Below are 14,297 nucleotides of genomic sequence, written 5' to 3' on the forward strand. Positions count from 1 at the left end.
CACGTGTACGTATGTGAAACAACAGCAGTAACTTCATTAATTCCTTATAATTATAAATGATCTCCAAAACTGGGGACAGGACTGATCAGGATCTAACAGCAAGTCACACTGTACATGTAGCTGTTGCACTCAGTTTTATAAGCTGAAGCTAAATGACTTGTTATATAGAAGATTTAGATTTAAAATTTAATTTATTATCTCATTATTATGCATAATACATTACATAATGAACTGTCCAATGTTTTTTATATGGAGGGTATGTCTGAATGAAGCCCTGAAGAACATTAACGTAAAAATGATCTGTGACTGAATGACAAAATGTTGTCACTTTAACAGACTGAGAAAGCAGCAATGTCCTGTAATCCTTAAAAGAGCTTTCATACCTTTATTGTACCTTAGTGCAAAGCATGACAGCTTTTGTATGTCCAAGACCTCGTGGCCACACCATTTGTTTTTTGTGAGTTTTGTATAAATGATCCTGACCTCACGGTTTGTCGTGCCCAGGCTTTGTCTCAGAAGGAGGCAGAGAAGATTGCCCTCACAGAGAAGCTAGCATCTCTGCGACAAGAAGTGGCCACAGCTGACATGGAGATGGAACGCATGCAACGGGAGGCACTTAGCAAACAGGAGCAGGACAAGGTAGAAGTACAACAGGGTCATATCTGCTTCTGCTCACTTGTCTTGTTCTGTGCATATAACTCAGCCAGCTGATTTGTGTCTGTATTTCTTACAGAATGCAATGGCTGTCCTTCAGTCTGAGCTGCAGGACTTACGAAGTCAGTTTGAAGAGTCTCTGAATTCCCATCAGAGTACCAAAAACAGTCTAACTGAGCAGGTCAGAGAGTTGAACCAACAGAGAGAGCATGCTCAGCAGGAGGTGAGAGCATTCAAAATCTTCAACAGAAACATTGTGCTTGTTGCTTCAGTGGGATTAGTATATAATAATATCTGTTGCAATGATTAGTCAAACATAATTATTCAACAAATCACATAATATGTGGGGTGGATGTCACTTGGTAGATGGAAGAGGCTGTTTGTACTGTAGGATCACAGAAATGGATGGGAAATTGCAGGCTTGTTTGACTTGGCATCAGATGGGAGACCTCTGATCTGCTTCTGCTGTGAGGGAGAGTTTGCACCAATTAGTACCAGTGCGAGGGAGAGCCATTTACCAAAGGCCAGTGTTGACATTGGCCGGTGTCACAGAGCTTTACTAGCATCAGGATGCCATCAGGTGCAGAGTGCACACGGCCAAATCCTACATGGAGAGAAGGTGGTGTGGTGTCCCCGTTTAAGACTCAGCTCTCATTTTCTGTGTCCTTTTCCTGTCAAGTCCACTGGAGGAAATTTAGTTCTGTTGACCTTAATATAAACGTAAAAGTGCAATTAGAGGCTATAATTTTGGTGCAGTGACATACCTCTCTGAGCCAAATGAGAGCCGTAAATCTCATCCCTTGGGGTTTCTTGAGGTCAGGATTTCAAGCACAGAGTCGCTAGGCGTTTCAGTGAAATAACACACTCACACTCACCTCATTAAGATTGAACTGCAGAGTTGTAAGGGCCTCGCCATGCCTTGATTTAAAAGCCTGGATTCCAAGCACAAGGGGATTGTTTATCTGTGTGGGACTTTTTGGTTTCAATAGAAAAGCAAAAATCAGGGTCATCCTGTCTTCGTGCTCTCTCCTTAGTCTTGTCAAACTGCAGTGAATGAGGAAGTGTGGAGCCAGAGCAGCAGAGTTTTGAGGTTTGGTCAGCCCTCCCTTCCATATATCTAGTCAGACTACAGCAGCGCTGTCATATTTGGCTGCCACCCCTGCTCGTTTTCTTGTTTGATTATTTGCACTAATCCCATCTCAGGATTCTCATGTCAGATGGTTAGAGAGCAAGAGTGAGAATGTGTGACAAAGAGACAGCATGAAAGAAGAAGAAGACGAAAGCAAGGGAAAAGAGGGAGAACGAGAGAGGGGAGGATACGGTCCCTGGTACCATAATATGAAATCAAAGTTTGAGTTAACCCCTTATGTAAATAAGCCAGTGGGGGAGTGTTTATTTTTTCCCTTGCAGCAGCGAGAGTTTGGCTCCACCGGGACTCCAGGTCCCCCTCTCCCATCCACAAAACACAACACTGCTGCCCTCATATTCTGTGCCCTTCTCCTCTGCTCCCCACACAAAAAAATCTGACAAAATAAAGTATAATTGGCAAGATCAGCAATGGCTTGTTTTTTCTCACGTTAGAGTTTATGAGAAGGAACCATCTTGTGTGGCCTCTAAACATAACACTCTTCCTCCTCCTCGTCCAGCTCCTCATCCTCCCTCCTCTCGCTCCTTCTCCCCCATCAAGTCACAGGGGGGCTGCTGTTTATCATGTTGCTCTCTGTGGATTCTTTACACTGCGAGCTGCAAAGAGGAGACAGGGAGAGACAGCACCTGGCTGTGGGCCCAACTGGCTCTTATCCGCACCCAGATAAGCCCAGGCCTCCCTACTCCTCTCACCACACACAACATGTTGCCATAAAACAGAATATAGGTCATAGAGTATCTTGAGTTTGTCCACATAGCACTTAAAATAGGAGATGTTGAGGTTTAGCTTTCAAACAATGAGGCGCTAATGCACTATCTGATCTAAAATCAGTGTTACACTGTGCTGAGGGATTTTTTATTTATTTTTTTATTAAGTAAATCAAGAAACCAGAAACAACAAGAAAAAACTTTTTTTTCTCTTCATCCATAATGCCATCTAATTTACCTTCATTTACATATAATGACTTTAATATTTCATAATTTTTCCATAAAGTTAGAAGGCCTTCGTCAGCAGCTGCAGGAGGCAGAGGATGGACTCGTTAAAGGGCAAAAAGAGCTGATTGAGGCCCACAGAGAGCTTCAGGGCTGTGCGCAGGAGCAAGACAAGCTACGAAAAGAAACACTGGACCTGAAGAGGCTCCTGGGTGACGAGACCAGAGAGAAGGAGGCCATCCAAGTTTCTAACCAGGAGCTCAGAGCTTTCATCAAGAGAGCAGAGAGTGAAAACAGCAGGTACAGCTCCCACACACGGCCGCAAATTTCAAGCAACAATGGATATCTGTGGTATTTTCTGTTGTGTAACCTTTAAACATATCTTGACTAGTTTAAGACGAGCTGTGGAGGAGAAGGAGCAGAAAGTGTCCGTCTTAGAGGAATGTAGGAGCTCAATGCACCAAGAATCAATGTCTCTACGGAGCAGTATGAGAGAGCTGGAAAAATGTCGTCTGCAGGCACGCAGAGAGCTGCAGGAGCTGCGTAGACAGGTGAAAGATTACTGAGGCTGCTGGTTTTCTGTCTGATTTGTTTTAAATAAAGAATTACCTTCAAGTGCTTCATGCCATGTTAACGCGAACAGGTAAAGGTCCGTGAAGGCGAGAACAACCGGCAGAAACAGGAACTTCAGGAGCTGCAGGCCCGGGTATGTCAGGAGGAGCAGAAGGAGGAGGAGGCACGTCGCGAAGCATTTACTCTCAAGCAGAGAGTGTTGGAGTGTGAGGCTGGCAGGGAAGCAGCGCTAAATGAGGTAGAAGACCTCCGGGAATTAGTGTGTTAACAACATGCTAGAGCAAACTTCCAACCTTGGCATACATGCTTGAAGAATACTTGTCACACTTGTGCAGAAACAGAGCGTGAACCATAACGCACTGTGCATTCTATTGTAGCAGGGATGGGATTTCTCTGAAATATTTATTGAATGCAACTGAACACTCTACTGAAGAAATAACTATAACTTGAGATATCAAAATGATAAATACTGTCGCAAAACATGAAAAATAGGCTTTTTTTCCTGCAAAATCTAGTTGTTAACTTCTTGTGTCCCATGACCTCTTTTTAAGGGTCTCTAAATTCTCATGATCCCAACAATTACAGTGTCCTTGAGTTGACAAGTGAATCTATGTCACACTTCTATCTTGTGTATAGCATGGAGGGAAACGAAAAAGAATTACGCAGTATTGTGAAATATTAGAAGCCTGGTTAGTGTATATTTTTTTAAAGACTATATTTATGCACCAATCTCTATAAATAAAATAAAGCATCTCAGCCCTCGAGGATGACAAAGTATGAAGAAACGAGGAAAGGTCACAGTTCCACAGTATATTGTTTAACTACTTGCAAAACAGTTTGAGAATTATTTGTTGAGACGTTATCAGTGAGGTCGACAGACTTGTCATCTCAAAACACACTGACGCTTCACAGAAACCGTGTCTTTTTTATTTACACAATGTAGGCCTCTAAAGATCGCTCGGTGTTTGTCAAAGATTTAACTACAGTCCTAAAGCTAAAACTATGTTCAGCCTGCAAATTTCTGCAAGAAAACCTAAACACAGCTATAAATACACTTAAAGGCAGCTCTCTTAAAGACCCTCTCTGGTTAAAATTAAAGGTTTTTTGTTTGTTTTACCTTGGTAACATGTCGATATGGACTTTTTTTTTATATGCTAGAAGACAGATCATAAGCAAAATAAGCAGTCTGCTGATGGCACTCTACGAAACACAGATTCAGACTTCCAGGGTGTCTCACATTACAAATCTAGAGAACTAAACCTGTCAACTTGCAGGGTAAGGCTTTATGTATCATTGCTCATCTTTAGTTCCCAGCTCTGTGGCTGAATTACTCCAATATTTCAACTTATCATAGTGTGGATCTGAAGACAGGAAGGAATAATTTTCATCAAAAACACTCTAAATATGTAACTTTGACACACAGATGAGTTTTTAAGGTATAAATCAACAACCAAAGATTCTTATTGTCACGGCGTGGGGGTGAACCCGAGCAGAGAGCACACAGATGAGGGACTGAGGCAAGAACAAAGGTGGATTTTATTGTTTAAACAGAAGTTCAGGGAGTGCTGGATGGGGTGGGAAACTGATGTCTGGAGTAACTGAACTAAAGGGGAGGTTGGAGGGGGTGACTGTACCAGGAACCAGCGGCCCAGTTGGCGTTCTCCGTGGTGGGGTAGGTTGGCAGCGGAGAGCGGGCAGGAGGGCCTCGTTCCAGGGGGGGCGACAGGCGGGGTGTTTTCAGTCCAGGCAGAGACCCTCCACGACGAGGCGGGGATCCAGGAGCAGGCAGCAGGTCCAAGGTGAGGGAGGCAGGGGGGAGGTCTGGTCAGGGCTGGATCCGGAGTGCAGGAGATGGAGGGGGACAGAGCAGGTGGAACCAGGCAGCTGGGTCAGCAGAGCTAAACAAGAAAAACAGGGTTAGACAAGGCTTTTCAATGGTGAAAAAAGGTGCAAGGCGAGACAACTGACTGCATGAGCAGAGTTTACTATCTGGCAGGGTGTGGAGTGTGCAGCCAGCTTTTATGGTGGAGATGATCATCAGGTGTGCTGCACCACAGCTGCCCGGAGTTCCATTGATGAGTGATTGGTGATGAGCAGCAGCTGGACAGAGCAGGAAGGTGGAGAGAGGAATAGGAGGGAGGAGGGGGAGAGGGAGGATGAGGGAGGATGAGGGAGGTCAGGTGGAGGATGAGGGAGGTCAGGTGGAGGATGAGGGAGGTCAGGTGGGGGCTGAAGCTGGGACAGAGGAGGGAGCCCTGACACTTATGAGAAAAAAAAAACAGAAGAGCGTTAGCAAGGGAATTCAAATCGAAGATCTAGATTAGCAAAAAAATCCCTCTTTATGTTACATATTTAGACATTGTATTCCATGAAAGTAAAGTCCTTCCCCCTTTCTCCACCCACCCCACCCCACTCATGGCAGCTGAAGCACATCAAGTCACCTGCAACTCTGATCAAACACTGTAAAACTACTATACACTACAGAATGACAAGTTGTAATATTGGAGTAGTACAGTCAAACGTGTGAATCAGAAACCTGTTCTGAAGAAAAATTGTACAAAATACTCCTGCAAGTTGACATGAATATTCAGTTGACATGAATTTAGACTTATTACTCATGAAATCCCTGAGCTCTGAGTCTTTATTTTCAAGGTTGTCATCGGTACGCTTCATTTTCAAGTTGGAAATGTTCTGCCATGGCGTTGGCTGCCTATTTTTGCTCATAATATGTCTTTCAATATTAAAAAAAAAAATCTGCATATGGACATGTTAACAAGCTAAAAAAAAAAAAAAGATTTTTACTGGAGGGGAGCACCATGCATGTATGACCAGCACAGTAATTAAGTTTGTTTTGTGTTGCTAATCTGTGTTTTTGCACAGGTTGCAGGTTTGCACTGTCGTGTGATGGACCTGGAAAAAGCGGATCAGCAAAACCAAGAGCTGCTGAAATCAAAGGAAGCTTTTCTACACCAGAGTGACCAAAGGCTCAGAGAAACCACTGCCCAGCTGGAGGCAGCGCTAGAGGACGCCAGGACTCAGGTCAAGGAACTCTCTGTGCAGGTTGGCTTTACTGAAAACAAGGCCCAGGACCTGGAAGAGCAGTTGAGTCTAAGCGATGCCAAATGCAAGGACATGGTGCTCAAGCTGGCAGGGTTGTATTCAGCTTTGCGCCACACTGTTGGCATCAACCACACAAGGCTTTCAAACAAACCTGGGTCACGAAGACGGTCTGCCTCACCCTGGAGGGGCCACTTGCATGTGAAAGGTATGGTCGAGCACCTTTCCTAATAGGATATCATGTTGCCATGTTTCTCTGCTGTAAGGAGATAAATTAATGAGTGTGGTCTCTGGTCAGGGGGAGAGACACACGGATCTCTGTCGTTCATAACTGGTGAAGACGAAGAGCTGAATGTGGAATCAGTGCAAACAGCCCTACAGGAATTCCAGCAGGAACTCAGGGATGCACAAAGAGAAAGGGTATATTTAAAAATCTCAACAACTAATATGGTACAAACCTCAAACTCTGATCTGTAGACATTTTTTTGCACCTAACTGTCTTGTTTTGTTCCTTCAGGATGAAGCCAAGGCTCAGATAGTAAGTCTAAGTCAACATGTGACAGAACTCAAAAGCAGCCATCATAAGTCAGCCACCCAGCTGCTACAACTACAGAGGTCCTTGACACAATCAGAGGAGGGTAAAAAAAAAAACAACAACAAAGTGATCCTATAAATATACAAAAATCATCAGTAGTTATTTGTACAGAGATGCAACATATTTATGTGTTACATGTTTACATGTTCTTTCAGGGAAACAAGAGATGGCAGAACGACTGCATATGGCGCACACTTCCCTTTCCCTACAGGAAGAAGTTGCACATCATGCAGAGAGGGACAAGAGAAGCCTTGAGGAGGAGATAACTCAACTCAGGATGAGTCTTCAAGCTGCCCAGACTGAGTCCAGGGCACTGCAGGTATGCAAAAGGCAAAGAAGTACTGATAAAAATGCTGTGCAGCATTTTCTTGCAAACTGAGAAAATCCTGTCCCAATTCCTGTACAGGACAAATTGGAGCTCTTGCAAGGGCTCGAATCTTGTGCAAATGCTGAACAGCGGAAACTGAAAGAGTCTCTGGAAGCAGCAGAAAGCAGGGTGAGCCGTCTGGAGCTTTCCCAGCGCACCCTAGAGGGTGAACTACAGAGGGCCCAGCTGAGGGCCACAGAGCTGGATGCAGAGGCAGCAGCATTACAGGAGAGACTGACAGACCTGAGGAGGAAGCTGCGTGAGAGTGAAGACCGGTGTGCAGCGCTGAGGGTCAGTGAGGAGAGACTGAGCACGTCGCTGGCTCGAGCTGAACAGCATGAGAGTCAGCTGAGAGAGCAAATTCACAAACTGTCAAACACCCTCAGTGACAACGTGACCAACCACGGAGCTCTGCAGGAGCAGATAACTCAGCTGCAGAGAGCTCTGACTGCCAGTGAGCAGGACCGAAGGCTGCTGCAGGTCTGTAATCTACTTACACTCACTGGTCAACAAAGTAAACGCTGTTGGTGCAGGGGCAAACTTTGACTAAAATGTATTTACAGACAAACATTTCTTAAAGAGCCCATATTATGCATGTTTATAGTTTTATTTTTGGGGTCTACTAGAGTAAGTTTACCTTTGTTAATCTTGAATAAAGTCATTATTTTTCTCATACTGTAGATTGCTACAACACCTCTTTCACCCTCTGCCTGCAACACTTCATTCAGCTGGTCTGATGAAATAATTGAGACAATATTTGGTTAACATTGGGGTTATAATACATACCTCACTTTCATCAGGCCAGCTGAGCAGTTAGAGTAGACTAGGCTTTTAAGGAGGAGGGCCTCTAGGAGCTCAAAAGGAGCATTTCAGACAGACATTAAGAAGAAACGCTGCAGCAATGGAAAAAAATATGTTTTAAACACATATTCTAGTAGAATAAGCACAATTAATAGCCTTTAAATGATGTAAAAGATAATGAAAAAGCAAAAGCATGATATGCTCGGTGTAAATGTACTGGTTTGGTCAGAAAAAATCCTGCTCTTGTTTGCAACTTCCAACAGTATATATCAAGAACTACAAATGATACAGAATATAAAAGAATGTCAGAAACATAAGGTCATCTTCAGTGCAAAATCCAACTGTGTTGATGAAACTCTGTGGCTCAATGTATACATACTTTATTTCAACATATGTGCACCCACAGGAGCGTTTGGATAAAACACGAGATGCCCTTTCAGAGAGTAAGAAGCTGAGCCACAAACTAACAGAGCAAACCCAGAACCTGCAACGAGCACAGGAGGACTCTGAGCTAAAAATTTCTGAGCTAGAGAAACTTAACAGAGCAGTGAAGGAGGTGAGTCACACTGGTAGAGTGTAAGTAAATAGAGGTGCAAAGGTTGTGGCTCCATTTTGATGTATGGGTAATTGACTGTGTCCCAGAGCCTGAAGCAACAGCAGGAAGCTGAATTGCAAACCGCCCAGCAGCTGCAGAGAGAAAAGGAGGAACTCCAAGAAAAGTTCACCAATCTCCAGAGCTCTTTGCAAAGACTACAGAGTGAGAGAGCAGAGGTGGAAAAGGTGCTGATACGCCTCAGTAAAGACAAGTCAGCACTTAGAAAGGCACTGGAGAAGGTGAGCTTACTCATCTGCTGCACTGTATTTTCAAACAACGGTAGAAAAATACACTAATTACATTTACTTCCAAACGTCCAGAACTAAAAAGAGGTGATCCGCATGGCTGTCACATCTGTACGATAAATATAGAGCTATCAGCAGCTGGTTAGCTGAGCTTAGCACAAAGACCTTCAACGGGGGAACAACTAATGCATCTCGTAAAAAGTCAGATTATTCTTTACCAATATTCTTTTGGATTAGGTCAAAAAGTCAACACCATTATATTGTGTTTATCTTCTTCAAAATCTTTGTAACAGAAGTCATGTATATTAGAATTTTGTGAAACATCTTTGAGTGATTTTTGACAGGTCCTTTACATTTGATAGATCAGCCCAGTCGTCAAAACTGTCTCTTGCAATTACGTTAAAAGCCTGTCTGTCCCCTAAAGACCTTGAAAAAGTTATTTATGCCTTTATTACCACTTTGTTAGACTTTTGTCTGTGTAAAGCAGTCATCCCTTAAGTGTTGAAAACTGGTGCAAAATGTGTCTGCTTGTCTTCTAACATTGGACCACTAGTGGCCTCCCTCCACTCACATCCTGTCCATTTCAGGATTGATTTTAAGGTTGTATTGTTTGTTTGCCTCATCATGCCTTGGATAGAGCACTGAGGTCAACCAACCAGATGCTCTTGAATGTTCCAGGATCTGAGCAAAAAAATAAAAGCAGCTGAGCCTTGACAGTGGCTGCTTCTAATCTCTGCAACAGTTTACCTTTTCATGTGCTTTATATGTCAACTTGAACGATGCACTGGGTCAGCTTTTGCTGATTTTAAAGTCCTATACAAATAAATTTGCCAGAGAAATAATACCTGTGGATATTGATTACAGACACCCCCCCCCCCAAAAAAAAAAAAAAAATTGGGTAGCAAAGTAATAAGCTTTATTTTATTATGTAGCACTCATCCAGTATTTCACCTTCTCCTCCAAGCATGACAAAATATTGTAGATTATAATAAGAATCTTCACTTACTGCAGAGGATTTCTTCGGCAGATTACAATTTCTCTTGGACAAACCTGTGAGACTTAGCAGACACGCATGAAAAACCTTATTATAAATTCCACACAAAAATAAGAATAATGAGCTTTTTAAAGCTCTAAATCTGTTGCTCTGATACTGACGATGAGAAGCAGTTTCATAACGGCCAAAAGCTAAACTATAACAGTAAAGGCATCACCTCCTCCCCTCTTTTTTAACCTGGACCCCAAAGCATTAAAATCTTTGTGCTGAATATGATGTAAAATGTCTTGATGTATGAGGGAGCCAAACCACAATTGGCTTTAAATACAATTATAGCATCTTAAAGTCAATTCTACAACTGCTGGAAGCCTTTGTACGAACGCCGCCAGGCCTGAAGTAATATGAGTGCTAGTCAGAAGCCTCACTGCCACATGCTGGACCAAGTGAAAACATGCTGCTGCCGAAGCATTAAGACATAAACGAGCAGTTACATTAATCACTTCAGGGTGAGAATATCTTAGTAATTTGCTGTTTTATTATTCTGTAGCTTAGTAATATTATTTCTTCAGTTTCTACATTGTACAAAGTGATCCTCAAGTGATGGAAACACGTAGGTGGACTGTGAGAACCAAGAGGCACTGAGCTCGGTCTCTGCTACACACATTACAGGAAGGCACATGAGTACAGAGCGATCATGGTAAAGTCGTTCACATTATGTCACCCTCGTGCTGTTTGTCAGGTGGAGATGGAGAGGTTGAGAAAGGAGGAGGAGGCAGCATCTGTGGCCAGAGAGCGAGAGCAGTTGGAGCAAACAGTCGGCAGCCTGAATCAGGAGCTGGCTGAAAAGCAGGACGTGGTGCAAGCTCTGCAGGTAAGGGGCTGCCAGACTAAAGCTGGGGATGGGTTCAGACTGGCACTGGGTAGGGGACATAAATGATATGAAATGGCCCCTGACATATAAATTACACCAATCAGGCATAACATTAAAACCACCTGCCTAATGTTGTGTGTGTCCCTCTTGTGCCGCCAAAACAACTTCTGGGAGTGTCCTGCGGTCTCTGGCACCAGGACAGTGGCAGCAGATCCTTTGGGTTCTGTGGGGATCAGGCTTGTTCCAGCGTGTCTGTGGATTCTTGATCAGATTGGGATCTGGCTGCAGGCTGAATAAATGTTACGGGCTTTTTGTCATGTTTCTCAAGCTGCATCTAAACAGTTTTGGTGGTGTGGCACAGTGCTTTCTAGTGCAGTGCTGGGGGACGCTGCTGCTCTCTATCAGGGAGTGTTGTGTTCATGGGGAGCTGTGCTTGGCGCTATGTGTCAAAGTAACATCTGTATGAATTCCAGCAGCCAAGGTTTGTCCAGCAGAACATTGCACTGTGAGGAAATGATCAGTGTCACTCACTTCAACAGTCGGTATAATGTTGTGGCTGATCGGTGTATGTATACAGAACAAAGAACTATTCATTGTAAAACTGTGCCAGTCAGTCAGGAAATGATGCAGACTGATGAATAGCATTCACAAGCAGTACATGTAAACGGTTTCACATCAGATATCATAAAAGCATTTACCAAATTCATAGAGGAAATTAATACTTACAATGCCACTACATCTGACAGCCAGTGACTGAAATGTGACATCATTATATATTTGAAACCTTCAGAAAACCTTTTTTAAAGAAGCAATTCCATATATTTCTATTGGTCTGACTCACCACATGTACCACACATTGACAATTTTTCAGTGCCGACACAGCACTCTTGAGGTGGTTAAACTTGCATCTTTTTTTAAAAATTCTCAAATGAATAAGCATAACTATAAAAATCAACGGAATCTGAATCTCTCTCTGTTTTTGTTGATTGTACTGTTAACTTCCTTGAGTACAATAAGTACAGTTGTTTGATTCACTGGCCATTTTGGAGAACTTCTGTGGGTTATTTACACCAGAAACCTGAAGAAACCCGTCTTCCACTAATTGTAATGGTTAATGAATTTACTGAACTGAAATGCAGAACACAGAGATAATGCACAGTTTAAGGAAGTTTATTAATAAACAGTCCGGAGCAATGGGCCTATGGCTGGTGAAAGGCTGTCGTGGGAATCCTGTAGCATGTGGCATCTAAAAGCTGATGACTCTGAGAATGACAAGTGGCTTGTTCAGTGGCTGTAGATTACACATGGTGAGCTGCGGAGAAGGGCTTGGTAAGAAGAGAAAGCTGGTGCTTGGATCTGAGGCACAAAGAAGTGGCTGATTTGACAAGGAATCACACAAGAGAATTATCCAATGATACCACTACAGGAGCAGGCCGAACAATCTACCAGAAAGTGGAATGACAAGCTGGGGTTTAAGTGTTACAGCAGGTGATTAGTGGACGAGTCTCAGTTGAGTCAGGGAGAGGACAAATGGATACAAACAAGAGACAAAAGGGAGAGGGAGAAACAGAAGAAACATAAGGAACCAGGAGCAAATTAATGCTACAATGACACTAACATATGCTTTCTAGTTGGACTTTCCCAGGTTAAGAAACCCAGCAGTTATGTAAACTCATGTGAACTGTCTTCAGGTTCAGATCTCCCAGTTGGAGCACTCTCATGCGCAGCGCCTCCTGGAGGTCACAGCCCGTCATCACGAGGAGTTGGATCTGGAGACAGATCGTCTGAGAGGCAGTCAGCTCCAAGCAGAGCAAGCTTTAGAAACCAGGGAAAAGGCCCATCGCCAGAGGGTTAAATGTCTGGAGGAACAGGTATTATAGTAGTGGATAATTTCCTGTTACCTATTATACTATGTATTTATGTCTGTTTTTGTGCTGACAATGCACAATTTTCATCATTTTCTTGCTTCTTTGTTCTTGGCACATGTAGGTGCTGACTCTAAAAGAGCAGCTCGATCAGGAGACAAGAAGACGACAGGCTTATTTCAATCAGATGCTACAACCTGGTGTGTAGGCAGAGATCCTGCTGTGAAGTATGTAGCACCTCTGCCTTCTTCATTCGCTGTTCCTCTGGCAGTTTCCCAACGAGATTTTTGTTTTTGAGCCACTTCCACATTTTGGACGTGCACAAAAACACTCCCAAGGCGTTTGCTCCCACCCTGCACACGTGCACACAGGATTACATTAATCTGCAGGAAAACTCAACAACAACAAACAATGAGTGTTTTGTTTATAAGTGAACTGGATGTGCCAAATTGTTTTAAGGATTTCCTCTGGCGTGCTGCAGTTGTCGTTCCTAAGACTGCTTACTCTGTCATTTTTTTCTGGAAACAATGTGATGAAAGGCTTCCATGATTGGTGCTTTTTTTCCCTACCCTTCTAATTGTTTGTATACTCATAATGATCATGTACCAATTTTATATGTCATAATCATCATTTGTATATCCTAATGAGAATATAATTATATATATATATATTTATATAGATCCAAATATTTAGAATAATGGTTTGCAGATTTCAGTTGATTTTCCTGGTGCTGTGGGAGTATTATTGTTTAAGCCTCATGTAAACACTTTTATTATGAATTATGTTTGACTCAGTCAATATTAGTTGTGATTGTTTTCAATAAAACTGAGTGTATCCAGGCAGAATTACACAGTTTTGTTTTGCTAAAGATTTTGAGATGTGATGATCAGTGAGCATCATTCTGCTGGCCACACAGCCTTGTCATGGAAAAAGTGTTTCCGTGAGCTCAGTGAAGGACAGCACTGCCCTTTCATGGCATGTGAGCTCTAGCATTTGGTTCGCACCATTAAAAGCCTTTGTGGATTTAGTGTTGTGAGTGAGAGAATGACCTTCGCTCTCTGTTGCCAGTGCTGTCTTCAGTGTTTTCTCTCAAAGATAGCTGCAGACTCCAGGGTTTGTAGGGTTTCCTATTCTTTTAACATTCTAAAATATTGGGATAATATGTGATCTTCTTTTTGCAGATTAGGAAGCACAACCGTGTTGCCTTTGCTAGATGTCTTCATTCACACTTGCATCTCCAGTGTATCTTAAAACCCAATAACTCCTTTGCATTCTTTCTTTCATTTCAGCTCTTACAACCCTAGTTTCTGCACAGTTTATTTTCACAACAGTACACATGCATGTCTTCTCACCGTGTAAGATAGCATGCCTTGGTAACTGTACATAGCAGGAGTTTCACTGAAAGGGGAAAATCTTGTCAGAGTTTCTTTAAAGCAGCCCTTTGATTATCATAGATCCGCCCAGTGGTTATCCAGTTACCGGCCTCTTTTTAGCTATTGGCTAGGAGCCGCTAATTATGCAAGGTAGTGAATCCCTGTGGGGGGAGGTGGGGCCAAAGCTGAAAGAACTCCTTTGGCAAGCAGAATAGAGCTTTTATTGAG

The 14,297-nt window shown here is 42.9% G+C and overlaps 1 protein-coding gene across 1 annotated transcript in view; it reads left to right on the forward strand.

Moving 5' to 3' along the window:
- Positions 1-14,190, forward strand: part of crocc2 (ciliary rootlet coiled-coil, rootletin family member 2) — a 41,536-nt gene extending 27,346 nt beyond the window's left edge. The window contains exons 22-36 of the mRNA XM_023265004.3: positions 505-639; positions 734-877; positions 2,795-3,033; positions 3,125-3,284; positions 3,377-3,544; positions 6,187-6,571; positions 6,662-6,783; positions 6,881-7,001; positions 7,114-7,277; positions 7,365-7,805; positions 8,533-8,682; positions 8,769-8,960; positions 10,700-10,831; positions 12,523-12,702; positions 12,821-14,190. Of these exons, the coding sequence (XP_023120772.2) occupies positions 505-639; positions 734-877; positions 2,795-3,033; positions 3,125-3,284; positions 3,377-3,544; positions 6,187-6,571; positions 6,662-6,783; positions 6,881-7,001; positions 7,114-7,277; positions 7,365-7,805; positions 8,533-8,682; positions 8,769-8,960; positions 10,700-10,831; positions 12,523-12,702; positions 12,821-12,904 (2,817 nt within the window). The 3' untranslated portion in view covers positions 12,905-14,190. The remainder of the gene's footprint in view (positions 1-504; positions 640-733; positions 878-2,794; positions 3,034-3,124; positions 3,285-3,376; positions 3,545-6,186; positions 6,572-6,661; positions 6,784-6,880; positions 7,002-7,113; positions 7,278-7,364; positions 7,806-8,532; positions 8,683-8,768; positions 8,961-10,699; positions 10,832-12,522; positions 12,703-12,820) is intronic.
- Positions 14,191-14,297: the final 107 nt, after the last annotated feature.

Source organism: Amphiprion ocellaris, chromosome 2 (assembly GCF_022539595.1).
Source record: "Amphiprion ocellaris isolate individual 3 ecotype Okinawa chromosome 2, ASM2253959v1, whole genome shotgun sequence".
NCBI lineage: Eukaryota > Metazoa > Chordata > Actinopteri > Pomacentridae > Amphiprion > Amphiprion ocellaris.